Source organism: Canariomyces notabilis (assembly GCF_033297395.1).
Source record: "Canariomyces notabilis strain CBS 508.74 unplaced genomic scaffold N656scaffold_2, whole genome shotgun sequence".
Classification (NCBI taxonomy): Eukaryota; Fungi; Ascomycota; class Sordariomycetes; order Sordariales; family Chaetomiaceae; genus Canariomyces; species Canariomyces notabilis.
Window position 1 is genome coordinate 1,653,557 of NW_027041824.1, and position 25,419 is coordinate 1,678,975.

The following is a 25,419-nucleotide window of genomic DNA, read 5'->3' on the forward strand; positions in this document are numbered from 1 at the left end:
TCATCACGACGAACATTTGATGCCATGGAAACAGCCAAACCTCAAACCTCAAATGCTAAGAATGGCTCAACAACATGCTAACGTCCTATAAAAATCCATAGCCCTGCATACCCTCAGCAGATCACTCAACAATGTCCAGTGATTCCAGTACTCGCCACATAAACAAAGAGCCGTACTAGGGGGGCAGTGCGGTCTGGCTCGGGAGGCAGTGTGGGGCCATATACAACCCTAACCCCGGCCATTTTGCCTCTTTTCGGCCACACCACCCCCACTGTTCCGCATGTTACGCCCACCACTTACATGACCACTTACACGCCAAACTACAATGCCCTGACTGCAATACTGTACCTGCACGTTGATTCAACTGTAAGTAATGGCCTAATTATACCTTATAGATTTCGATTGAACTGAAAGACCCTGACTTGCAATGACCTAACTGTAATGACCTGACTGTATAACCTGACTGTATCGACCTGACTGCGACGAATTGACCGCGACGAATTGATTCCAACGAATTGACTACAATGAATTTGACTACAACGAAGTGACTATGACGAATCTGACTGCGACGAGTTGACTACGACGAATTGTTGTTCTGATGAACTACTTGCAATTGAGTGAACGTTATTGACTTGTTGTATGGGTGTGGTTGTGCCTGGCAAGTGGTCTGGGTACGGGCGTGGGTGTATATACAGGGTTAGGGTTATATGTGACACTTCCTCTCTAGCCGGACCGGACTGCCCCCCTCGTACGACTCTAAACAAAGACGGTGTATCGGACCCGACTTCGGCGATGTGTCTCCGGGCCACTACTCATCCTGTCAATAGTCGAATCGTCAAGCACTAAAATCCGAGTGGAAGGAAGATGTGTGAGTCGATTTCGGTACGTCTCGGCCCTCTCGGGTCAATCGGCGCGTCCATCACCCGAAAGTATTATACTCATAGGGCCAATTCTCAACTTGAGCAACTTGCTTCACCCCGAAGCCATCATGATTCTCGGGCATTTCAGTCCTTATTCGAGGCCTTTGCAGAGCTCATCACGGACAACTCTCAAGCCCTTGACCATCTCGGAAGATGCGCGTTAAGGTGCGCCTGATCTTGACGAGATACTCGTTGGTCGCAACAAGGAGTTTGGCGAACCCATGCCCTCGCCCATGTTGGCTCAAAGCTGGAGACATGAACGCCGAGGTACCACGGGATCTAACAAGGCGCTGTAGGGCGAATGGATGAACTCTACGTCTCAGCCTCTCCATCACTCTAATCTAGACAGGGGCCGGGGCTCCCCTCCTGAGAGAAGCCGAGGATTTCTACCTACCTTACTCGGTTTGCCTGACGTCGGAAGCTTCCTCCTTAACCCTGATGGAGTACGGAAATGTCCGGGCGGCAACTTACATTGGACTAGCCTTTCTCCGGCTTCCCTTCTCGATATGTGCCAGGGACTGGGGTATTACCGTTGGCGATCATATCCTATGATGAACATTGCTGACTGCTGCAAGGACCGTGTTTTGCGCTATCAAGGTGACAAGGCCTATACGAAGGTACCAGGATTCTATGTGTATGCAGTCCCCTCTCATTCGAGGAGCGTCGAATGCACGAAGCTCCTTTAGGTAGCACGTGGTGATCGCTTTCGGACTGGGGCAAAGCCGCAAGTGTCAGAGGACCGGGATAGTGTTCGAAATCAAAGCTCAGGCTATCTCGTCAAGGTAAGGATTGGCGGCCATTTTCTACTTCCCTACATAGTCAGGGTTTGAATCCATGGCTGGGTGTTCACTAATAGCTTGTTATATTGGTCTTCGGATTATTGGCAGCATGAACGCAAGCCCTTCTAGTATTACTAGTACCTGTTCAACCTGGTACTATGTTGACGACTACGAACTAGAGGTTACCTTCCTGCTTCTCTGACTGACATTCACCTTATTAATGGTCATGCTTGACTGTTACGGCTGTACTAACCATGCAAGTCAAACCAATATTACCTCTTCCCTGAGAGTTCAGTGATCCCTTGCGCTCTCAGACGTCCATGCCAAGACTCAGGATCAGATCCTGTATGCTCCTTCATGCAGGAACTCACAGTTGGTAGCCAACCAGAACCAACGAGCCTAAATAAACCATTTTGTATACTGCTGACCGCCTACGGGGCAAAAACCAAACTGGGAGAAATCCAAGGTAACCTTGTTACCCAATTCATCCGGGCTGGGCGGGGTTCGGCAAAGACAGAGTGTCAGTGAGGGTTGAGGGGCCGGTAGCATTCACATAAGATGACTTCTAGGTCCAAGTCTTTCACTCTCGTGCCGGATAGTCGATACGAGAAGTTCAAAGTTCCTACGCCCTCGTTGTATCATTATACGGGGGAAGCATTGGCAAGATGAAGTCCTCTTACTACTCCCTTGCCGGCCTTTTTGCTATCCTGCGAATAGCAAACGCCGCCCCTCAGACGGCAGGGGTCATCAAACGTCAAGCATCGCAACTTCTCAGCTCGTACGACTTTGTCATTGCCGGGGCTGGGACCAGCGGCCTCACCGTTGCCGATCGACTGACTGAGGCCTTTCCCAACAGTTTGTCACCACCTTCATGCCTCAGTTTGACTTGGACAAGGGAAAATACTGACTAATGCTCCTTTATCTTATCCGGCAGAGACCGTGCTTGTCATAGAGTACGGGGATATTGGCTATGCCCCGGGTGTCTTTGACCCGCCACAGATCATATGGGGCGGGCCGGGGACCACCGGGACCGGCTGGAACCTGTTCTCAACTCCGAGTCCCGCATTGAACAACAACACGGCCCAGGTTGTGGCGGGGAGGGCCGTTGGGGGCAGCAGCGCCATCAATGGCATGGTTTTCGACCGGGGATCCCGCTTTGACTACGATGGCTGGGCTCAGCTCCAGGCCAAGTCGAGCTCTGCTGACAGGAAGGGGACCATTGACTGGAGCTGGGACGCATTGTACCCCTTTTTCAAAAAGAGCGTCACCTTCACGCCGCCCCCTGAAGCCGTCGTCCAGGAACTCAACTACACGTGGGAGGCTGATGCCTTCGACAACACGACGCCCATTCATGCCAGCTTCCCTGAATTCCAATGGGGAGACCATTTCGTGCCGCGCAAAGCTTGGCGGGAGATGGGCATCCGCATCGCTGACAAGTGCTATAGCGGCGACAAAGACGGTCTCTGCTGGATAGCTACCTCGGAGCACCCCGTTACGGCAAGGCGCTCGTACTCTGGCCTGGGGCATTATGCGGATGTGGTAGCCAACAGGCCAAACTATCACCTGCTCGTCAAGCACCGTATGTATAGCTAGCTTCCAAGGCTGGTTCCTTTTTGGAATGCTGACACTGCTAAACAGAGGTCACCCGGGTGCTGTATCCGTCTGGCAAGTCCAAATCTGGACCGCCAGTGGTGGAAGTACGGCCAGTCAATGGAACCGACGTATTCACCGTCAAGGTGAACAACGAAGTGGTACTATCGGCGGGCGTCTTCAATACGCCAGCAATACTTCAAAGGAGTGGCATTGGACCGGCGCATTTCTTGAAAGAGGCCAATATCCCTCTGGTTCACGACCTGCCTGGTGTCGGCTCAAACCTACACGATCACTCCGGTCCGAGGATGACATGGAAATGTAAGGATCAGTCCCTGAGCCACCCCCTTTCAAGACAGATCAATTAATCCGGCAGATACCAAACCGCTGCCCTTCTCGCCGCTGCCGGAAGACATGCTCAACGCAACCTTCGCCGCTTGGGCTACAGCTGCCTTTGACGAAATCCCCGCCAAGGGCCCATATACGCTCGCCATGTCCAATAGCATCATCTACGTTCCTCTACCCAACATCACGGCCAACTACTCACCAATCCTGGACCTGATCCGGGAGCAAGCCAACTCTACAGATGCCTCTGCCCTCCACCTGCCAGCCGCTTACAACGGAGACCCGGCCCTGGAAGCAGGCTACCGCGCGCAGCTGCGCGTGCTGGCCGACATGCTGGCGCACCCACGCTCACCTAGCCTGGAGAGCGCATATTCCACAGGCACGCGGCTCTCGGCGCTGATGCTGCACCCGCTCAGCCGGGGCACGGTGCGGCTCAACCTGTCGGCCCCGCTGGAGCCGCCCATCCTCGACTACCGCTCGGCGTCCAACCCGGCCGACATGGCGCTGCACGTTGTCCACCTGCGGTATCTGTTACGCATGCTGCAGACGCCCACCTTCCAGGAGCTGGGAGCCGTGGCGGATACCCCGTCGGAGGAGCAGGCCGAGACTGATGACAAGCTGGTCGACTTTATAAAGAATACCGCGGTGCAGTCGTTTATGCATCCGTGCTGTACCGCGGCCATGATGCCGCTTGAGATAGGCGGTGTGGTGGGTACGGATTTGAAGGTTCATGGGCTTGGAGGGCTTAGGGTGGTGGATGCGAGTGTCTTTCCTATTGTGCCCGCGGCGCATTTGAGTGCTACCGCTTATGCGGTGGGTGAGAAGGTGAGTTGTCTGTCAAATCTGTGAGTATGGTCTGGAAGAGTGCTGACAAGGCTTGGGCGAATACAGGCTGCGAGCATCATCATCGGGGACTGGTCAAAGGGTCACTAATGTGCCAAATTAGAAGCAATGCATCGGGTCAAAAAATAATGAGAATGAGGTAAAATGAAAGACACTTCATGTCACGGCTTGATCATCCGCGAACTATGAGTCATCGCAATGATACGATAAAGGGAAGCTCTGAGATTATGAAGTGAAAGAAAAAGATCAGAAGATGAAAAGAATCCTGCTTCAAAAAATTGGGTCAACCCGTCAAACTCGAATCGTGGAACAATTGTAGGCTTCGGCCACCGTAGCGGCGCAGAGACTCCACTCATTCTAGGCTCAGATCTTCAACTAGAATCCTACAGCTCGCGTACACAAATCTCATTGATTCCATTGGAAACTACTGTGGTGCTCGACTTGTCCATGCAGAAAACACGGTACTCAGGGAGGTGATGCTTCGAAGGAGTCACAAGAAGTCTCGGGCTGGGTGCCTTGAGTGCAAGCGCCGCCATGTGAAAGCAAGTTTCCATGCCCCAATCGAGCCTTCCGCGCTTCCGCGCTTCCCCCTTCCCCCTGCCCTTCGCTCTTCCCTCAGGTTTCTGTCCAGGTATTTTCCTGGATCAAATCAATGATCATCCTTTCAAACAGATTCTATAGGATGAACCATGTCTCTCCGTCAGTTTATATTGGAATCACACACACTAATTACTTCACTTTGGCAAGAATAGTGCGATGAGCAGCGACCCAGGTGCATAATCTGCACCCTGTCAGAGAGAGAGTGCAGCTATCCACCAACATCAACCTCTAACGCGCAACTAGCAGTATCAGCTGTATCGGCATCAACATCTGCACCTGCAGCGGCAACACCGAACACTTGCCCCTCTGTGACAGCTCCAGCCGGCATGAGACATACCGGTGAACCTGCTTCTGTGGCCGGCGTCCCCCTCCCTGATTTATCGAGTCGACAGCAGAAGCCCCCGGACGACGGTCAAGCATCTCCAGAGGTCGACGTCAACATGGGACACATGGAGTTGATCATCCGATTCAACTTTGCCGAGCATGCTCCCGAATTGAATATCGAGTTGCACGAGTTCTCCTCCCAGCTCCTGTTCAAGTGTGCCATGGAAGCCCCCTACCTGATGCACCAGCTTCTTGCCGTCTCCGCCCGACGCCTGGCCTCCCAGATGCCACAGCGAGCATCCTACTTTCTGGATCACGCCATGCGCCTGCAAACGAAGGCTGTTTCAATCTACAATGGAACAGCTGCCAAAGCTCAGATCGACCAATCCAACTGCTCCGCCCTTCTTCTCTTTTGCTCCTTGCTTGGCCGTCACCTGCTCGCTGATTTGCTGGCGAACCGTGACGCCGATTTTGCTGCGTTTTTTGCGCGCTATCTTGAGTTCCTCACCGTTTCCCGCGGGCTCATGGCCATGTCCATGGCCGCTTGGGATCTGCTGCTCGAATCTGACATCAAGCATCTTGTGATCTGGGCGCTGAGCATTTCTCGATCCACCCCGCAAGGCAACCATTGTGATGAACTGCTGCGACTTGTGGCTGAGTCCGACAACCTGGACTCGCCTTCTAAGGAAGCATGTTCGAGGGCCATAGCCTACCTTCAAGTAGGCTTCGACAGCCTGCTGGGAACCGACGTTCGAAATCAAAGATACCTGATGGTCTTTATGTGGTGCGTGGTTATTACCCCGGGACCTTGCTTCCAGAGTCACTGACATGGTAGCCACAAGGCCGGCCGCGGTACCCCATGAATTCACCGAGTTGCTGTCCCAACGCCGACCGGAAGCTATTGCTATAATGGGCTACTGGGCACTTCTGCTCCATTACAGTAGAGCACTGTGGCACGTCGCCGACGCGGGATCGTACCTGCTAAGGAGCATTTCCCAGTATCTTGGGCAAGACTGGGAGCCTTGGCTCTCATGGCCCCTGAGCATGCTTGCTACCGATCCGGTCTGACGGCACCTAAGCTGTGTTGCAGCTAGACAAACAGTTTGAATTAAACCTTACAAAGACGGATGTGTCACAGCTGAGCGCAGTATCAGCACTCAAAGCCGGTGAAGGAAGAAATCAGACAGTGGGTGGAAATCAACTTGGGAGCATATCAGATTTGCTGCCGTCCCAAACCTCCAAAGACTGTATGTGCGCCTCACTCCCCGCTATCCACTGTCCCTTCCTCTCCTCCGGCAACGCCAACCAGAGTTGGCGCGACTCCATGTCTCAAGACGCCTTTCTTTTCCGCCCACGGTTGAACCAAGACTCTTGGTATCTTGTATACTCACTAGAAGGATGGTCAGTTACACTCCTCTTGTGTGTTGTCTGGGGCAGAGAGCTTTACTCACGGCACGGGACCCACATCCGATAGGGCTCCAGGGTCCATCCAATATACCCTCATGAACGAACCTGTCTACCCCCGTCCGGCTGCTGAGGGATGCCGCATGAAGGTCGCTGATGAGGATTGCATTGGCTTCTTCCCAACTCATCTTCCCTCTCTTATCCTTTCCCCTGTCGTTGGCTGTCTCCTTACCCTTGTCTTGGCGCCTGGACTGGCTACTGGCCTTGGCTAACCATGTCTCAGTACGAGAGAGTGGACAGGTCTGCGGTGAGTTGAACTCACAGTTTGTCATAGACTGTGAATGGGCCATTTCTGTCATGGCGTGTTGGGTGCGGCCGGAGATCCCGAGACAGTATTGTTTTCAGCGCGGAGTGTTATTGAAGCGGCGGAGCTGGCTGGAACGCGACTTTGGAGAGCTTGGAGACGAGATCGAGTTGACACAACGGCAGAGGCAAGCCTCTTTATAGACGAGTTGTCGACCGCTGTATCTTGTCTTAGTTCTCCTGCCAGGTGCTCCCATGCCAGATCAGATATCCCCACGGCTGGGTCAGCGGTCTCGAGTATCTACCGAAACAGGTACTCCGGCTAAGGATGCCAGGCCTCATCCGGCGATCCGACTTCAGACAGGGCCATGTGCCACGTTTCGATTGGTCTCATCCGATCCCTGAGCCATATCAATCAAAGAACAGGATTGCAGCGCAGCTGAGGTCCCGTGGGCGGCTTTCCTAGAGTCCAGAATCGGCAAGCCGGAAGATCAACACCTACATCACACCATCAGAAGCGGCTTGATTTCGTGGTTGTGCTACAAGAAACTCTACCGGAAAGAACAAAGCACCCTTATCCTTGGCCGCTGTCAGGACAATCGCATACCCGCTCACGCTTCCGCGGAGTATCAGGGATCACGCAGCTTATGGCTACCGAATAACTCTTGTTGAACTTACGAGCTCAAGGAAAACAATTATCTCGCTTTCGGACAAGTGGCAAATATGCGCCCTCACCGCCATCTTCTCATGGTTGTTCATTGGGACTTCGTCGCCTCTGCATTCGGAATTCTGGACACAGCAGCTCGAGGACTGCGCCCAAGGTGACACAACAATCTTCGAGTCGCCTTTCTAAAGCCCTTGATCTGTGACGGCAGGACTTGGGACTGCTCCTTACCTGTTTGGCTCGCCCCAGAATTCGAAAACGGGAAAAGGCCCGCGGCAAGGGCGGAGGCGCTCGAGACTTACACCGCATGCTGCCACTTGCAGCTAGCATGCTACGCTGATCGGACGCGGCTGGCCAGACGGGCTTCCGCGGTAGGGAAGCTTCACGTCAGAAGATAAAGATGACGATCATCCTCCGCAAGACTGTCTGCCCTTCCGAATGGCTAGCCGTCGAGAAGTCATGCCTCAGGCGGCTTGCTTTCCGGGCCTTATCCTAGCTCGGACACCGGCCAGATCGGCAGCTTCGCAGAATTCTGCCGAGACACTCCTCTGTGGCATATCAGATCCATACCCGAGATACCGAGAAGTTGAACCCCCTCGGAGCCGTAGCCCGCACTACCCGAGCCCAACATCCGATCCTTAGCTGCCCTGCCGGCGGGATCCGCTTTCGTTTCGCCCCCTTTTTGGCTTCCCCACGCCCAAAGGCGGCATTTCGATCCCAATACAAGCCTGGCGAAGTCACAACTCACCTTCACTGGCTGTTGGTCTGAGAGTAAACATCACGTTCCGCGCGACTAGATTTGGTGGTATATCCGCGGGCTTATTCCCAGCAGTCGGCGTCGAGTCCCACGTGCCACACGGGGTACCACGCACATCTCATCCATGCGATGTGACGCCCCGATGCCCAGGGGCTCGTCCGTTACCTCTCGTTTATCCACCTATTCTGCGGGCGTTGCCGGGACTCGAGCAGGTGCCTGATAGAGCATGGCGAGATCACACAATTTCTGGAGAAACAGAGGCCGGTATGCGCGCGGTATCATGATCTGTCGTCGAGCAACATTGGCAAAGCGTATTCCGGGAAAGGAGAGATATTGAACTGACACAAGGTGTTGAGAGCTCGAGGAAAGGGATCGGGCGACATTTGGAATTCTTCCTGGTCGGCTGGTCTGAGCTCGATTCTGGAGAATAGCAGGATGGTGCTAATCCTCGGGAATATCCCGCGTCTGTGCTACGGTCAGAAGCCACATGGCAGGCAGGACAGAGGCCCCCGGTGGCAGATCTTGGTCGCCGGCGGCAGTCGATTACCCCGGCCCAATGCCCCAACGCCCAACCGGTCTTACAGAGCAAGATAACTGGTCTGTTCCACCGCATGCGGTCATGACCACTTTCAGAACAACGGGTGCTTTTAGCTAAACCCGCGCTCTGTATCCCTGTCATCAAAAGTCCCATGGGCTTGGGCACAGCGTCGAACTGTTTTGAGTGGGTATGGATCCGACGGCGCGACTCGAGTCACCCCGAGGGTGTCAGAACACGAAAGTTGAACTCTTCCTATGACGGAATGGGCAGATATTGTTGTGTTACGGCAGATTACGAAAGATTTACAAACCAGCACCTCTTGTTACCTTGTCTTTGGAAATAAACAAAACGGCCGAGCCGGAGCATCTTCCAATTCAGACTGGCGTGCTGGATGGCATCGGCTCATGTCGAGAATAGTTGCATGTGTCGGGCATGACGACTGAATGGTGAGACTTTGTTACATCCTTTTTCCTGCGGAGTTGCAAAGCCATAGTCTGAAGTAGATTAAGCCACGCGGACGTGCGACTAGCAACAATTCAGATAGAGGCCGTCGTGATGGGCTGTGATGTCTCATGGCGTATTCAACTACTAGTACTAGAGGGTGTCAATCTATCGAACAACGTTGAGATTCGGATGAGCAGTACGGAGCCGTAGATAGTCTCTTCGGAAGATGCGTGAGAAGTTCAATGCTACAAACTCCTGAACCTGTCAAGGCGTAGGGGCAGTCAACCTCTCAGCTCCTGGTTGGACATTACCACTCAAGCTCCCCGAACAGAAGAGCCGAGGACTTGAGGCCGCTAGAATCCTGCCCTAGCTGAGCCATGCATCCGGGCCTCATTGGAGAATATCATACAACTCTCCAGAGAACCAGTGACCTTGTCCAAGTTCCACATCCAATCCCGCCTCCTCGCCACAAGGGAAAGGGCTTGAAAAATATGATATATCATGCACATGCAAGATTCAGCAGTCTGACCTCTCACTCATCAGGTAGCACCCAGATAACGCCGGAATCCCTGTTGGTACGCTGGCGGGAAGCGTACCCACGTAGGTAACTGGACATAATGTAAGGCGGATGTCGACCACTCGTCCGAGACGCCACATACTAAGGTAGTCACTGCAGTCAGTCAGTCAGTCAGTCAACTGCCGCCCCGCGGGCCCGGTCTCTGCAGTTTGCAGAGATCACACCATTTAGTTATGTTCCCGTAGGACCTATTAGGATACCATGTATGTATGTATGTATGTATGTATGTATGACACACCGTTGACTGGAGTTATGTTGAGTTATGTTGAGGACGCTGGTGGCGATACTTAGTAGTTGGAGACTCAAATTCTGGGGGTCTGAGTAGAATGGCTTGCCTCCCCCCTTCCTCTCACTCTCTCAAGCATTTCTGTTAGGATGTCTTTCTCGTGTCTAGAACGAGACGGACACAGTAGTGCTGCTACCGGTACAGCAAGTACTGGCTCAATTTAGCCTCAATATGTAACTTCCAAGACCGAGAGCCTAGGTACTTTACCGTACAATACTTCACAGCTCGCTGAGGTCAAGGTCGGGTTGGTTGGGAGTATCCCAGCTATAGGATGCCGAATACACTGTGTGCTTTGAACAATGAAATAGCGATAGATCACGCATTCTATTCCCTAGCATGACAACCTAATGCTCCCTGCTCCCTTTGAACCCGAGGGTTTGCCCAGTTCCAGGTTGTTGACCGAACGTCATTGGCGCACTGTGATGCTTCGGTAGGAACGAAAGGCATGGCCGTTTAGCAGTTCCAGAACTGTTAGTTCCCTTATGAGGTGAGATGCCTAAGGTAGGTAGGTAGTTGTGGATTGAAAGCTCAAGTGAGAGTCGTTACCTGAGGCCTTAGCATTGCTAGGTGTTCTCTCGGTGGTTTGATCGTTAACAGCCACGACTTATGTACATACATATTCTCTCTCTTCAATCTGTGTTTGAGGGGACCATATGGTTAAACAGCAAACAGGGGTAAGAACCAATATTGCGACGTTAGCGTTTATGACCTGCAAAGGACGGACGGGCTTGCAGAGTTCCGTATTCCGCCCGTGTTCATATTCATTGTTCATGCAACGGCGGACCGAACGGGTCACCAAAGGGTACGGAGGTAAACTGGGTTACATGCTGGGATCCTGGTACGCGACGATCATTTAACGATTTGTGGGCCTGTACTTCGTACTTCGTAGTCGCTGGCTACTAACTTACGGAGGTAGATAGGTATGTACTTCCTAGAGAGAGTATATCCGCAGTCGAGAACCTGAACAATGGCGGGCAGCTACGGACTGACGTGCCCTAAATACAATTGAAACTCATGTCGAAAAGTCTCTTGTTGGATGGGTTTTCTCACCTCGCAGCAGGACTTGAAATTCGCACAGATGGCACGAGAATTTTACGCCATTTTGACACACAACGAATGCACCAATAGCAGCGTTCGCCTCATGGTCCGTGCAAATTAATTTCACGTTTAGCGCAAAAGTCCCGCTTAGTTACCTACTTACGGAGGTAGTGCGTCAGCAGGTTTTCAATAGTTACATAAGGTACCCAATACCTTAGGTCCGGTGGTAACGTTCTTCTTGCTGGGTGCATTCTGGGTCTCTTCCCCAGCCAAACTAGTAACATCACTCAGTATCTCTGTCAGCAGCACCCCTCAGCAGTCAGCCAAAGTTCAGCACTGCCAGGCTTGGAAGCCAACACTACGAGGCCCAATCTTGCTCACCAGATCCCGGTTTCCTTCTCTTCACACCACCGCCCACTTTTCTCCTTCTCCCAATTCCACACTTTCCTCAACCGACACTCGTTTCCCATACACTTCTCGTGGCCGGAAGCGCCGGCCCAATCCGCACGCCATCACATAACCAGGAGGTTTACGAAGCACAGCCTACGGACCCCTTCCGCTCGTTTGCATTCGGATCCCCAGAATCGGCGCTGGCTTGTCGGACGCAGCATCCCAAAAACGGCTGAAGAGAAGCCTGAACGTAGCTACGATCAATTACATCGTTTTGGCGGGAACGAACGGACACGGGCGAGCAAAACCGTGTTATCGCTGAAGATCGCTTTTTGCAACCCATATAGCAGATAAGGGACCCTTCCGGCATTCCCGGCGAAGCATTGCAACTCGAGCCATCGCATCCAGTCCTGTGGAGGAGGGGGAAACTCGCCGAGAATTCTGTGTCGCAATTTTGACCAACTTCTGGACTACTTTGGCTAAGCGACTTTGCTGCAACACACCACGCGACGTTTTCGACGGCTTCTGCAATTACCGTTGATCAAACAACCTGTTTGACCTCGGACGAAACTGGGAGCGAATTTGTTGGGATTGACAGGCGCTTGTCGACCACGCCGGCAGTTGATTACTTGCAGCGCTTCCGGCCGGCGCTGGCACATGCGTTGATTGAACAGCCTCAGCTGCAAATACCTCTGCTTAGCCCCGTTTGATCGGGGCCGAAGCCTGCACGATGGGTATGCCAAACCTGTCCACGCCGCATTTGACCGGATTATCCCATATTACAACGCAGCTCGACCGCTAACACCCCGTTGCAGAGACAACACTCTTCCCAATTCAGGCGCTGCCCACCTGCGTCACGTCGTGTGGTGTCCTCTACGACGTTAACGGAGCCTGCGTCCCACCAAAAGTTTCAACAGCAAATGTCGAGATCTACAACAGCTGCTTTTGCAACGATGCACGTCTTGCTCCTTTCAGGACGGGCGGTGCTGGACCTTGCGACAGCGTCTGCACAGCGAATGCTGGTGACGCGGGATCAATCCAGGGCTGGTTCACAAGCTTTTGCGCTGCTGCGGATAATGGTGCTCCGCAAACGACAGGCACAACATCAACATCACGGCCGGGCGCTACTGCTGGAAATGCTAACGCCGGCGGCCAACCGGCATCCTGGTAAGGGACCTCATCTGTCCAACACTAATGCTACACCCTCAAAACTGACTGGTCTCGCCTCTTTCCAGGATTGACAACCACTATCAATGGGTCATCTTCCTTGTCATCATGATCGTGGCCATCGTAGGGATCTGGGTCGGCGCTTGCATCTGGCGACGACGCTATCTCCGCAAGAAGGACCGGCGCTACGCTCTCGGAACGAACCTCGCCCGCGCAACCGAGTCTGGCCGCGTGGTGCCCAATACAAGCAGCGCGGGATCAATACACGTCCCTGCGGCGGGCATGTTCAACCCCGCGCCCATCAGCTCTGCTGGTGTATACGAGGAGAAGCCGAAGAAGAAATGGGGTCGAAAATAAGGCTAACCGGCACTCTTGCCATCGACCCCACAACGAGAAAGGCGTATTTCTTTTCAACGATACAGACGTTCCTATAGACGCCGTATATATGCTCCCGCTGTTTCGTTGTTTTCATTGGGCCCACGGAGGATCACGGTAACCCGTCACCTCTTCTCTCTTTGCTTATTCACATGCATGATGCACACTTCCATTCTTACCGGGGCATTCAACGGTACAGTGTAATGTGCTGGAATTATTTTTTGCTTTCCCGTTGTTGGAAGATCCGACGTAGGGATCATGGGAGATGATGGGCCCCGGCGTTAAAGGGCAACGGTGATTTTTGATCCAGGGTTGGAGTTGTTGGTATGGCTACTCAGTTTCTCATGTATGAGTTATTTCTCTATTCGCTGACTAGAGAGAGGCGGGTTCCGCGGGCTGGTTCACAGGCATGGCTTATTCTTGACTCTGTTGCTACTACACAAGGCTTGACTCTGTTGCTACTACACAACGGGCTACCTACCTAGGTTTCGACAGCCAGAGAATCAACCTTTTCTTTGCCTGCACAGTCATGCGGGTTTAGTTGCCATATTATGTCGCTGCTACGGGTTGGCCCTATTTGTGTTGGACAAGTAAAGCAATTCGAAATTGTCTCCGCAATCGCCATGGAACAATCTATACAGGTCAAAATTTGCGCTAAATTCTAACAACTCATGTCAAGCCCCTTGTGGTGTAGTTGGCTATCACGTTCGGCTGTAAAGGAATTTATTGATACCGAAAGGTCACCGGCTCGATTCCGGTCGAGGGGACTTCTTTTTTTTCTTTCCATTCCAATATGTCAAAAACTCGGTTTAAGATGTCAGCCCTTTCAGCCAAAACAATTCGTCTAGATTTCGTTGTGTTGGAGGCTGGTTGGCAGGATGATGGATTGGAACGCTGTTGGACAACCGGGTGCACTGCCCCTTCCATCCGAATTGTGGCATGCAATACGAAGTACTTCTCGTTTCGCACAAGGTTCTGTGCTTATTCCACCTTGGCCGCAAACGGAGTTCATCTCGCAATAAAACACCATCCCCATACCTCGTACTCCGTATCACCATGGACAGATTGCCAGATCCTCCTTTTTCTTAACACAAACGCATACCCACGGCTTCCAATCACAAAGCGAAGGCGAGGTTGCCGTTCCACTCGAACAATGTCACATCTTGTTGACGATCAGAGAAATGGCAATGCAATCGCTACTGTCATTCATACCAAGCACCTAACCTATGCTGAATTCTTCCCGAGCCCACTCAACACATTCTATCCATACCACGTAAAAAGCCACGCAAAGTCTTCTACGGAGAATGACAAGCCCTAACTTAGCCCCCACCTCGTCTCTCATCTCAAGGGAAGAGCCTGAGCCTCCAGCTTGGCCTGTTCCTCCGCCGCATCCATGTACAAGTCGATCAGGCAGCCTGCCGACCAGGCTTGAGTAGGGGACTGCAGTTGCCAAACCTTGTCAGTGACCAGTGTGCTAGGATCAACCACAATAACCAGACCGGGAAAAAAGGACTTACCGAATCCGCACAGTACTCGCCATTCTTCTGCGTCAACTCTGTCAAGCCCGCCCAGGGGCTGAGCTGGATCATTTCCTTGCAGGCGATCAGCCGGCGCGTGACCTGCTGGAAGGCCTCTGTACGGCCCTCGGCGTCGTCGCGCCCGCGGCGCATCAGGTCAAACTTGAGGAGCGCGCGGAGGAAGAAGCCCGTGGGCCACAGCCACTCCGGGCCCTGGTGGTAGTTGCGACCCTTGCTGGTGGCAAAGTCGTCGCTGTCCTCGCTGTTGTGGTAGTACGGGCGGTAGTTTAGGTCGCTCGGGTCGAGCGTTGCCATGCCCGTCGGCCCGCGGAGCACCTTGTCGGCCAGGCACAGCGCGTGCATGGCGTGCTCCGGAACGAACAGGTCCGGGGCAACCGTCATGGCGATCGGGAAGTTTGGCCGCAATTGGTAGTCCTCGTACTCCTTGCCGGAGCGGTAGAGGTCCTTGTAGATTCCCCGACGGTTGACCACCGCAGGATTGACGTCGTAATTGGCGTCTTCGGAAGGAGAAGTCGGCACAAAGTAGCATCGCTCAAAGTTGTCCTTGATGAGTTTTGCCCAGTCCTTGAACGAAATCTCGCTACCGTCCGTCTTTCGAACGCCTGCTTGCTCATACCTCCCGCTCTCGTTCAAGGTCGCCAGCCAGTTGAGGGCGCTATAGAGAAGGCCCGTAATCTCGACGGCGGCGCCATCACGTGGGGTTCCGGGAACACCCTTCGAGCCAGCGCGCTCACTCTCACCCATTTTGTCCATCCAGGTCCCGCAATTACTCTGGTTTCCACCGAATACGAAACCGTTGCTCCAGTCGACTTTGATCTCCTGGTTGAAGCCCTCATCGCTCATCTGCATGTCGAGGCCCGGCCCAGCGTTCGCTTCCCGAAACTTCATCCCTTCAGCGTGACGCTGCAAAGCCTCCTGGATGATTTCGCGAATCGTGCTCTCCTTGCTGTACGCCCGAGGATCATCGGTTGGGAACCATGTATCATCATACGGCAAAAACCGCCGCTTGACCTTTTCGTCGAGGAGAGACAAACCACCGGGTACGATCCGGGTGTAGTCCTGAATGCATTGCAGGAAGAACCAGACCGAATCGCGGGCATTGTAGCGCGGGGTGTTACCGCTCCCGAGGAGGTTTGGGACCATGCCATGCTTGAGAACGCTGGCAAAGGCCCGGATGTGTTCCTTTGCCTCCTCATAGCGGCCGGTGCCAAGGTACAAACCTCGAAGAGAGATGAAGACATCGCGTCCCCAGCAGCGGGCCCACTCAACTGCGAAGTGGGGAAGCCCAGCGGCAAGCGATGGCACTAGTCGGTCAGGATAGAGGGAGGCGGACTTGACAAGGCCAGTCTGCTGAACGCTGACCATGGCCAAACTTTGCAAGAACCACTGCCCTTTGCCGATGTCCGTGTTCATGAGGGAAATCCCTCTCTCCATGGCTGCCATATAAGCAGTCCGGATGACAAGGCCGAAGTACCGTGGTAAGAGAAAGCTGGGGATGCTGCGAATTGCATCGAAACGATCTTTTAGCCAGGCCGCAGGCTTAGCCAGCCGGCTGTAAAGTGGCTGGGCAGAGGCACGCTCAAGCCTGCCTAGGATGTAGTCGAGCATCCATTGGCCTTCCCGAAGGTTTTGGCAAAGAGGATGTGCTAGGTTGTTGTCCTTGATGATGTCTTTGAGAACGCTCCACCAACCTTGCAAACCGGCGTAAACAAGCTTTCCGTGGCCCGGTATGTCGTATACTCCATCTTTCCCATCACTAGCGTCTCGCTCCTCCGGCTCGCACTTATACAACAAGAAGTTAAGGTCAATCAGGTTGAGGTTTTCCATTGCAGCTTTGGCTCCAGATGTGACAAAGGAGTCCAAGCCGCTCGAGTGCTCTGCTGTCGGGATCCAGGTCTCAAACAATGCAATGCTGCCTGGAGGGAACCTGTCACGGACCGTAATGATGGTGTCATCCCCCTTTATCTCCATGCGGATTCCAGGAAGCCCAATGACACGGCTTGGGAGCCCGCGCAAGTGTCTCTTGTCGCTCAACGCCTCGTCAACAGCCTCTTTGCTTGAATCGACCTCCAGCATCCAGCTGCCGAGATGCTTCGCCTTGGTACCGGTGAGGCGGACAGGGCTAAAGGCTCCATTCCCATTTCCGTAGCCCGGGAAAGCGGTGTGTGCAATCAGAAAGTAGCCTTTTCTAGACTTGGGGTGAACCCTGTGAACCGTGACGTATTCATCTTCATGATGTATGTGCGTCTCATCATAACCATCCATGCCCATCAGGGTGTGGATCTGGTTGAGCAGCTTCTTCACACCGCCGATCCCTCCCTTGCCTTCTCCCACACGCACAGGATTCTTGGACGACTCTGATGTATACAGACGGGTTTCTCCCACAAGGTCTACCAGTCTAGGGTAAATCTCATCGTATCCCATGACACTCCCGGTTGCACTGGCGCACATGCTGACTAGGGCCGCGTTGGGCAAAGTATCGCGGGCGTCTCGCTTCTGAGCAGGGACTTCATTATCGTGGGTGCAGTCCATGAAGAGCGCTTGAACAGGAACCGGTCTGATACGGCGAATGATTTCCCGAATGTACTGATGGCCATTTGCGCCATCACCGCCATTTTCCATTGCGTGGCGGACTTCCGAGCTGTGAATTTCATCCACCTCAAAGCTTCCAATGGGACGGCCACCGTGTCGGTGAACCAGCCGGCTTAGCTCGCCTGTACTCCATGCCTGCATAGCCTCCCGGATGAGCGCGCTCAAGCCAAGACGCTTCACGAAGACATAGTCCATCTCCTCGGAACCCGTAAATAGCTCGGCAACGACATACAGATTGGGGCGGACACGTCGTGCCTCATCGAGAATATGCTCGGCGACATGGATCGGGGTTGAGTGGCAGTTGTCAATGCGGAAACCGGCGAAGTACTTGGCCAGCATCCGCGCATACTTGGTCATATGCTCCCAGAGCCATGGGCTGTCTTCCGGGCCATTGCCGTACCGAAGCTTGGTGCAATCACCCCACACAATGACTTCCCGACGAAGATAGACCCGAGACTGTGGACCGGCGTTGTCGACTAGGGCGTTGCCGCCCCAGACCCATCCGTTGTTCACCAGGACCAAGTCTTCCTTCTTGTGCTTGGCAGTGATCTCATTCTGGGGGAGACGGGTGAAATATGTTTCGATCAGAGGATTCTCTCGGTTGATAGGTCCTAGTTTCGGCCCATGCTCGTCCAGACGGACGTACTTTATGCGGTTGAAGAGCTGTTGGAGAGTCTCGGCAATTTCTGCATCGTATTCCTCATAGAACGGCACGTTGACGATATCGAGCAGCTGCGCCATCTTGGTACGAGCTGCGGCTTGGTCAGGAGACTGTCCATCGCCGCCCTCGTGTCTGCCAAAGAGGGCAGACAAGAGGGCAGCGGCGACGTTCGGGTCAACTCTTCTCCTGAATCGCTCCCCAAGGCGATCCATCCCCCTCAAGCCGTGCTTGATCAACCATTTGGCCTGCTCCTCAACAGAGGCGGAATGAAGAGTGTCAGGCCCGCCTGGACCAAGAGAACCCTCAGGAAAAGTGCTCTTGCCAACAACCCAAGACTCAATCGCCGCGTCAGCATCACGGTCTACATCAATGACATAGTACTCCCAAAGGCGGATCTCTGCGATGACTTGCTTTTTGATGGCTTCCATGATCTTGAGGAGGTCGTCGAGCGATTTGAGCTCTGTAGGCAACCCCAACCGCTCCAGATTAAAGCCAAACTCGAGCAGCTTTGTGTCGAGCAAATAAGCTGATTCCAGCCATGGAGCTGTTGTCAAGTTGTAGCCGGCTTCTGGATGCTCTTGTAGCCAGGCCGTATTGTTGGCGGTGTGGTTAAGCACAATATCTGTCAAGCTAAGCAGGGAGTGGTTCTTCTCCAAGCTTTCCACCAGTTTCTCGACGTCCTTCTCGCCTCCTGGGAAGCACTGAGGGTCCCACCCCAGCTGGTCATACAAGCTGTACGGAGAGTTTGAAGCACCCCTGACCTGCAAAGGTGTGAAGTGCACCATGTTATAACCCCTATCACTGATGCCCCGGAGGTGGCGCTCCCAATCCTGCGGGTACTTGCCCATGAACTTGCTGATAATGGAAAAGACAGATAACGCCGGCAGCGGCAGCGACTGGCCGTCGAGCGTGAGGCGAGGTGCGACATCGATGTAATACCATGGTGTTTTCTTGGTTCCAGCCTCAGACGCACTGTCTGACGAGGCTAAGTCGATTGCTAGATCTGGCAGCTCGGCATAGGTGGTGTAGAAAGCGTATGCGCCCGCTTCGTAGATGGGAATGGAGATCTCAAGCGTGCGATTGAAGTCAGGAACGAGTCTGCGGTAGTCGAATTAGTGCTCAAAGAACCTAGCACCTGCATTCTGCTGGAATATGGCTTACTTGAACTCGCGGAATTTATTACGGTGGAATTGGGCACCCCGCTCAGGAATGTTGACCCACAAGCTGCCATGACGACATATGCTCGACGTGCCTTCGATGGCGAAGCGTATGGTGATGGGATCGTGGCTTTTGGGAGCGAGGTAGATGTACTCGCCGGGCACCTGGGGCGACCCATCGTCGTTGAGAGGCAGCAGGTAGACTTCGTTGGAAACCATGGTTTTGGGGATCATGTTGACGGGATAGGACGGAGCTCGGAAGCTCCAGAGCTATCGAGGTAGGTAAGGTAGCTTAGCACGTCGATTGCCCCGCGTCGGTCTCCAATAGCCCGTGCCGATCAGTCCCCCAAGCACCAGACAAGACAGAGAAGAAGGGCAAGAGATCTGAAGAATCTCGACATCCCCGGGAAAATACCTTAGTTGCTCTCAAGGATAAACAAATATGCGGTCAAAGACGCTAGTCTGTCGGTTCGTGACGAATCCCAGTTTTCCAGGAACGAAATGGCAAGCCGAATGGAACTCGATCAGGTCAGCAAAGCCGAGATGCTGGGCTGTGGACTTGAGCGAACCACAATGGAGGAAAAAGAGGTGCAATTAAAGGAATGGATAGAAACAAGGCAATGCGAGCCAGGCGCCGCCTGCGGGTCGCTGGGATCTGACCGTGAGAGTACAAGGTAGCACCATGGCGAGACGAATTTGGAAAGTTTCCGCTTGTGCTGCGGACTGCTGCTGGGTTCGCAGCCCCTGCCTCGCAACTTTTGGCTCCAAGGATGTCGTCATGCGGGGCGCGCACGGCGCCTACGGCGGCCCAGCACAAAGCTGTTGGTTTCAATACGCGATATGAATCGGCACGAGTCTTAACTGGGCTAGCCCTCTGAGGTGGTTAGTAATGTGGAAGACTGGCAGTTATTTTGGGTTTCAATGGCCCGCATCTCCGACCACTATAACGGCTGCTAGGTTCCGTGTAGGTCGTTATCGCTCTGAGGCATGATGGATCTGTCTCTTGCCCCGGGCCCTAGCCGGCGGGAGAGTGGGGCTTAATCTTGGCCAACTGCCCACCTCAGGCTCGGGTGCCCTCAAAACTGCGCTTTCTGCGCATCGACAAAGTGGCCAACTATCTGTTAATCCTAGCCTCTGATTCAGAAAGCCCTTTTCCTTCGACAACCGCCTGTGATATTGCTGCACAATACGGAGAACACGTGGGAGTAAAGGCCGAATTGTGAGTTGCCCAAGGCTGACTGAGCGCCCCGCCCCACTTCAACCTCTCGTTCTGGCCCTGTTCGATGACATCACAGCAGACGGAACCTTTGCAGGGCGCGGCCCGACGAATCCCATCGCGCCTTGATGATTATGGATTGACGATTCGATATCTTGGCATGCCTGCACTTTGGGAGAACTGTCCGGATTTCAAAACCTCTTATGTTCAAGCCTGTACGGAGTGGCGTACTCATGATATTCACAGTATGTAGTCCTGACGAGTTAGTCTCTTATTCGCAAAAGTTATCACAGGTATTGTAGCGCTGGAATGTTACCACGTCGATACGCATTTGTTACCGCGAACCAAGAATGCCGATGGCATGTTGAGGCCTCTATAGATTTAGAAGGTCCGACCTAGTCCAGTGTATGTAAACGTGTACGCAGGTGGACGGGAGAAAGCTACGGCCGGGCGTTGTCGAGATTGATGGCCGGTTTGGTTCACCGAGTCGCCGTTTCCCACTCCCGATCCAATCGAAAACGGTTGACGTTAGTGTAGTGTACCGTACAGGACGGAAAGTGCCGAAACTTTTCGAAGTGATTGGCTTAGCTCCGTCCATCCAAACTTCAGATCTGTCAGAATTCGTTTGCTGAGATGCGATCATGATGCCTCGAGACACCTCGCACAGGGCTGTGTTATCGGAGAAAACCCCGTAGATAACCGCTCTGGTGCATGGCATCACGAAAACCGAGGCTTAATTAGCAGGTTCGTGACCTCGGCGGACGGGGAGAGCGAAAGAAAGCTGCCGAGGACAACAGTGTGCAGTCAGCTGTGGGTCGCCTGTCACAAGCTGCCAGTTGTGCACAAAAAAAAATTTGAATTTGGGTGAGCAACAGGAAGGGAAGGCGGTCTGCGTTTTCTGCCTCTCCTTGCGTCATGGTTCGCTGGACAGGCCAACAGTGTTCCCCCGTATCTGACCCTCGGGCCGTATCCGTATCTCAGCTGTGATTCAGAATCCATTCGCCTCGGTTCTTCTGTGCACAAAGAGGGCAGGAACACAATCGGGTCAAGGTCCGGGTCTTTACCCAAGTACAAAACGTTGCCCAGGGCACCTTCCAGGTTATATTTCGATGAGGCGAGAGCTTGGGAGGTCTCTTCTTGTGACCCCATATAAAACCGGTTGTCGGATCACCCCTGCCTTGCAGACCCTTTTGTACAGCACATCCCTTGCACTGGGCCATCGCCGCTCATTCTGTCTCCATTCCTCACCCAACGCGACTTCTCATTCGGACCATTCCCACAAGCATATTCACTTCCCCGAACTCAGCTGCAACCCGTTAAACCAAGGCTTCTCATCGCAACGCTCTCGCGTCGCTCGCTTCTCGTCTTGGACTTGTCTAGCAACACAACAGCCCCTCGCACGTGAACGCACGCAAACGCTGAAAATGGCGGTGACCGCGGATCCTCCTCGACAGAAGCATAAGGTGACCGTTATCGGTTCCGGTAACTGGGGCACGACGGTTGCGAAGCTCGTAGCCGAGAACACGCGGGGATGCCCAGACTTGTTCGAGGAGGAAGTCCAAATGTGGGTGTATGAGGAGGATGTGGTGATTCCTTCTGGCTCCCCCCATTACGATGCTTCTGTCGGCGACAAGCCGCAGAAGCTGACGTCCATCATCAATAAGTACCACGAAAACGTCAAGTACCTGCCGGGCATTCCGCTGCCAACAAACATCGTCGCGAATCCCTCTCTCCTCGATGCGGTCAAGGACTCGTCCATCCTCATTTTCAATCTTCCGCACGAGTTTATCGGCAACATTTGCAAACAGATCAAAGGCCACATCCTTCCCTTTGCGCGTGGCATCAGCTGTATCAAGGGTGTGACGGTGACGGACGACAAAATCGAACTGATTTGCGAGTACATTGGTGAGGAGCTCGGGATCTACTGCGGGGCACTTAGCGGGGCAAACATTGCCAGTGAGATCGCCAACGAGATGTGGTGCGAGACGACTATTGCGTATAATACCCCACCTTGCGATCGGCGCGACGTTAACGGGGCAGCGGCCGAGAATGGTCATGTAATGGCGGAGCATCGCGACTCGCGGGGGAAGGTAATCAAGACGCAGCTGACGGCCCTGCCGCACGACTACCCGCCCCTCGACCACGGCGAACTCCACAAGCTCTTCAGCCGGCCTTACTTCACCGTCTCGATGGTATCAGACGTGGTTGGTGTTTCGCTCGGTGGTGCGCTCAAAAACATTGTTGCCATCGCCTGCGGCTTTGTCGAGGGCCACGGCTGGAACATGACGGCCAAGACGGCGGTAATGAGGCGAGGCATGCTCGAGATAATTCAGTTCGCCCGCGAGTTCTTCCCAGAGACTATTCAAGAGAAGACCTTCTGGGAGGAGAGTGCGGGCTGGGGCGACATGATTGTGAGCTGCACCTCGGCGCGCAACTGGCGCTACTCCAAGATGGCCGCCGAGCGCGGCGTATCTGTGCAGGAGATTGAGCGAACCGAGCTGAACGGCCAGAAGCTGCAAGGCATCTCGACATCAAGGGAAGTCAGCAGCTTCTTGAGGGCGCGGGGCGTGGAGGACAAGTACCCGCTGTTCAAGTTGGTTGAGGGGATTTTGGACTGCAAGGTGAACGTGGAGGATATTCCCAGCCTGTTTAGGAAGTAGATGGAGGTGCGGGACGGCACGATACGATGCGGAGAACCGGCGCAGGTTCGCTTACCGAGGCATTCTAGATAGATGGGTGGTATTGTCCCCTCACGGGGCCGGTCCAACACAAAGCATCTAATCCTGCATGGCGAGCATGAGTTACATCCTAGAGACCGATCACATAGCGTAGTACTAAGCTCAACATTACCGCAGTTCCAATCGAAGTTCGACGATGACCCTAGCTCGCCATTTCCATTGATATAGCCCCGTTTCTGCTTCCAGACATCGGAATAAACACACGGTCATTACCAGCTGGCATTCAACAACGCCATTTTCTCCTCATCCGCAACCTCTACCTTTCCCCTCCAGTCACTCCCGAAACCCGGCCTCTTCCCTTCTCCCGCCCTCGACTTCGTCCCCCGGTCATCGGCGGGCATCGTCCGCTCTCCGTCCCCAAAGATCCTCTTCCCCACAGCGTCGTAACTCATCCAGAGCAGATTGAACACCACTGTCATCATAACGACCAGCCAGGGCGGCGAGCGCCCCTTGTCGTCGGCCACCAGCCGGCCGCCGTACATGAGCAGCAGCAGCACCGGCGCCCAGAAGCCCATGAACAGCAAGTCCCCCAACTTTTGCCGCCACGTCGTGATTGTGTACGGCTCCAACGCCTCCAGGTACGCCTGGTAGTCGCCCGGCAGGTCGTGCTCTCGCGCGCCGTCCCGCAGCAGGCCCAAGTACCGGGCCGACGGCTGCGCATAGTCCGCCGAGGGGCGTCGGACGGGGAGGAGGAGTTTCTTAGCCCAGGAGGGGAGTTTGTCGTATGGTGGGGCGGGTTTCTTGGGTTCGTCCTTGTCATTGGTGTGAGGTTGCGCCGCCGCCCGTGTGCTATCGTCGTCGTCGCCACTGTCCGGGACGTCAGGTAGCCGTGGGGCGTAGAGGGTGTGCGCGAGGAAAGCCTTGGGAGGGAGCGGCACCGGCGGCTTCTCAGGCACGCCGACACGGGCCGGCAGCACGTAGCACGGCACCAGGATGTCGTGGTAGCTTGCGCCGCCGCCTTCGGTGGCTACGATCTTTGCGTAGTCGTCCAGTGTCACCTCGTACACTACCCCGTACAAGCCCTTGTTCCAGACTGGTCCGCGGCGACCAGTTTCATGGTCTGTGTGGGAATCGACATCGGATAGAGGGACGGGAGGCGTCGTGAAAGGGGGATGATCGGGGATACCGGGCGGGAGCTTTGGCGGGTCGAGGGGCGGCGGCTTGATGGGGAGCTTGCGTAGGGCCGTGTTGGCGAAGCACGGCTCGCGGTAGGGCATGCCCGGCAGGTCAAACGTCAGGTCCAGCGCCGGAGCAGAGACATTGACCTGGCTCAAGGGACGGATGCCGCGCATGCCGAGGAACGTTGCGGCACACATGTTTGAGCCATAGGCGAGGTAGAGGACCGTCTTGGGTTGGAAGAGCGGGTCATGTTGCACCGTCTTTGCGAGGACAGGTTCATTGGGGAACGGGCTGGGCGACGCATCAGGCTCAGAGAGACGGGCGGCGGAAGTATGCGGGATGGATGAGACAGGAGGATATGAAGGACCCGACGGCACCGTCGGACGGGGAGCCCAGGACCAAAGGGCTTGCAAGTGCCGCAAGCTACAATTGGCAGCGTCATCGTCGAAGCTTGAGATGTTCGCTTCAGTGCTCCGTGCAAGTGGGGCCGCGGGCGTGGAATGAACCATGTCTTTGGTCTCAGCTTTCTGATGCTGCAGTGGATGGAGAGGTTGTCGCAATCTTCAGTTGAGATGACGAGATTGCTTCCGCCAATATATATCATGTGCGATCCTGCTCGAATTCGTCACCTGTCTGGGTGGCTAGCTGGTGAAACCCAACTTCCCTCCAAAATTCGTCAGCTTCGCAATCCAGCATCCCATCCCGCTCTACCCGTCGGCCCAGGGCTCCACAAAATCTCAGAGAACCCCCCGCAGTTGCTCCGAGTTCCGGTTGTTTCACCGGTTCCCACGGACTTTGGAGACCAAGACATTCGTGACGGCAAAGCTCCAACATCTTGACACGATCATTTAAACCATCAATGTCTTGCTGCGATATGAGCCAAGGGGCTACACTTGATGATTCAATCAGGATCCTGGAAACTGTTGGCATTATATTTCTCCCTTTCACGATGACTGACTGACACTGACCCAGCGCTTGCCGCTCGGCGTCTCCTGGAAAGCTTGGGCGGTTGAACCACAACATGCGCCAATAATACTCACGAGTATGGCATTCG

At 54.2% G+C, this 25,419-nt stretch overlaps 7 protein-coding genes and 1 non-coding gene across 8 annotated transcripts; 6 read left to right on the forward strand and 2 right to left on the reverse strand.

The window, feature by feature from the left end:
- Positions 1 to 2,364: 2,364 nt before the first annotated feature.
- On the forward strand, positions 2,365 to 4,483 carry N656DRAFT_701070 (GMC oxidoreductase; the record flags this gene model as incomplete). The annotated part of the gene is made up of 4 exons (XM_064810916.1): positions 2,365 to 2,554; positions 2,634 to 3,278; positions 3,338 to 3,610; positions 3,666 to 4,483. 4 exons carry the CDS (start codon positions 2,365 to 2,367, stop codon positions 4,481 to 4,483), a joined length of 1,926 nt encoding a protein of 641 aa, XP_064674136.1.
- A 1,034-nt stretch (positions 4,484 to 5,517) lies between these two features.
- Positions 5,518 to 6,469, forward strand: N656DRAFT_700393 (uncharacterized protein; the record flags this gene model as incomplete). Its single annotated transcript, XM_064810867.1, has 2 exons — positions 5,518 to 6,185; positions 6,244 to 6,469. The coding sequence occupies 2 exons, from the start codon at positions 5,518 to 5,520 to the stop codon at positions 6,467 to 6,469; spliced, it is 894 nt and encodes a 297-aa protein (XP_064674137.1).
- Positions 6,470 to 6,583: 114 nt separating this feature from the next.
- Positions 6,584 to 7,147, forward strand: N656DRAFT_774867 (uncharacterized protein). Its single transcript, XM_064814358.1, has 2 exons — positions 6,584 to 6,802; positions 6,876 to 7,147. Exons 1-2 carry the CDS (start codon positions 6,726 to 6,728, stop codon positions 7,075 to 7,077), a joined length of 279 nt encoding a protein of 92 aa, XP_064674138.1. The 5' UTR covers positions 6,584 to 6,725; the 3' UTR covers positions 7,078 to 7,147.
- A 5,085-nt stretch (positions 7,148 to 12,232) lies between these two features.
- Positions 12,233 to 13,760, forward strand: N656DRAFT_258031 (uncharacterized protein). Its single transcript, XM_064809027.1, has 4 exons — positions 12,233 to 12,536; positions 12,618 to 12,969; positions 13,038 to 13,668; positions 13,725 to 13,760. The coding sequence occupies exons 1-3, from the start codon at positions 12,533 to 12,535 to the stop codon at positions 13,324 to 13,326; spliced, it is 645 nt and encodes a 214-aa protein (XP_064674139.1). The 5' UTR covers positions 12,233 to 12,532; the 3' UTR covers positions 13,327 to 13,668; positions 13,725 to 13,760.
- A 263-nt stretch (positions 13,761 to 14,023) lies between these two features.
- Positions 14,024 to 14,111, forward strand: N656DRAFT_t16. Its single transcript has one exon. It is a non-coding gene; the product is annotated as a tRNA-Tyr (tRNA).
- Positions 14,112 to 14,682: 571 nt separating this feature from the next.
- N656DRAFT_794864 (glycoside hydrolase family 133 protein) lies at positions 14,683 to 19,526 on the reverse strand (the record flags this gene model as incomplete). Its single annotated transcript, XM_064817345.1, has 3 exons — positions 14,683 to 14,784; positions 14,862 to 19,233; positions 19,297 to 19,526. The coding sequence occupies 3 exons, from the start codon at positions 19,524 to 19,526 to the stop codon at positions 14,683 to 14,685; spliced, it is 4,704 nt and encodes a 1,567-aa protein (XP_064674140.1).
- A 1,896-nt stretch (positions 19,527 to 21,422) lies between these two features.
- Positions 21,423 to 23,343, forward strand: N656DRAFT_258065 (NAD-dependent glycerol-3-phosphate dehydrogenase). The gene is made up of 2 exons (XM_064809028.1): positions 21,423 to 23,174; positions 23,237 to 23,343. The coding sequence occupies exon 1, from the start codon at positions 21,618 to 21,620 to the stop codon at positions 23,166 to 23,168; it is 1,551 nt and encodes a 516-aa protein (XP_064674141.1). The 5' UTR covers positions 21,423 to 21,617; the 3' UTR covers positions 23,169 to 23,174; positions 23,237 to 23,343.
- On the reverse strand, positions 23,236 to 25,185 carry N656DRAFT_774875 (uncharacterized protein). The gene has a single exon (XM_064814359.1). It carries the CDS (start codon positions 24,872 to 24,874, stop codon positions 23,456 to 23,458), a length of 1,419 nt encoding a protein of 472 aa, XP_064674142.1. The 5' UTR covers positions 24,875 to 25,185; the 3' UTR covers positions 23,236 to 23,455.
- Between the last annotated feature and the right edge of the window lie 234 nt (positions 25,186 to 25,419).

Bases quoted from the DNA above. Each gene is read 5' to 3' on its own strand.
- N656DRAFT_774875 (XM_064814359.1), bottom strand. From the start codon at position 24,874: ATGGTTCATTCCACGCCCGCGGCCCCACTTGCACGGAGCACTGAAGCG.
- N656DRAFT_258031 (XM_064809027.1), top strand. The intron at 12,970-13,037 runs GTAAGGGACCTC...GCCTCTTTCCAG, and splicing joins GGCGGCCAACCGGCATCCTG to GATTGACAACCACTATCAAT.
- N656DRAFT_774867 (XM_064814358.1), top strand. From the start codon at position 6,726: ATGTCTCAAGACGCCTTTCTTTTCCGCCCACGGTTGAACCAAGACTCT. The intron at 6,803-6,875 runs GTCAGTTACACT...CACATCCGATAG, and splicing joins GTATACTCACTAGAAGGATG to GGCTCCAGGGTCCATCCAAT.
- N656DRAFT_258065 (XM_064809028.1), top strand. From the start codon at position 21,618: ATGAGGCGAGAGCTTGGGAGGTCTCTTCTTGTGACCCCATATAAAACC.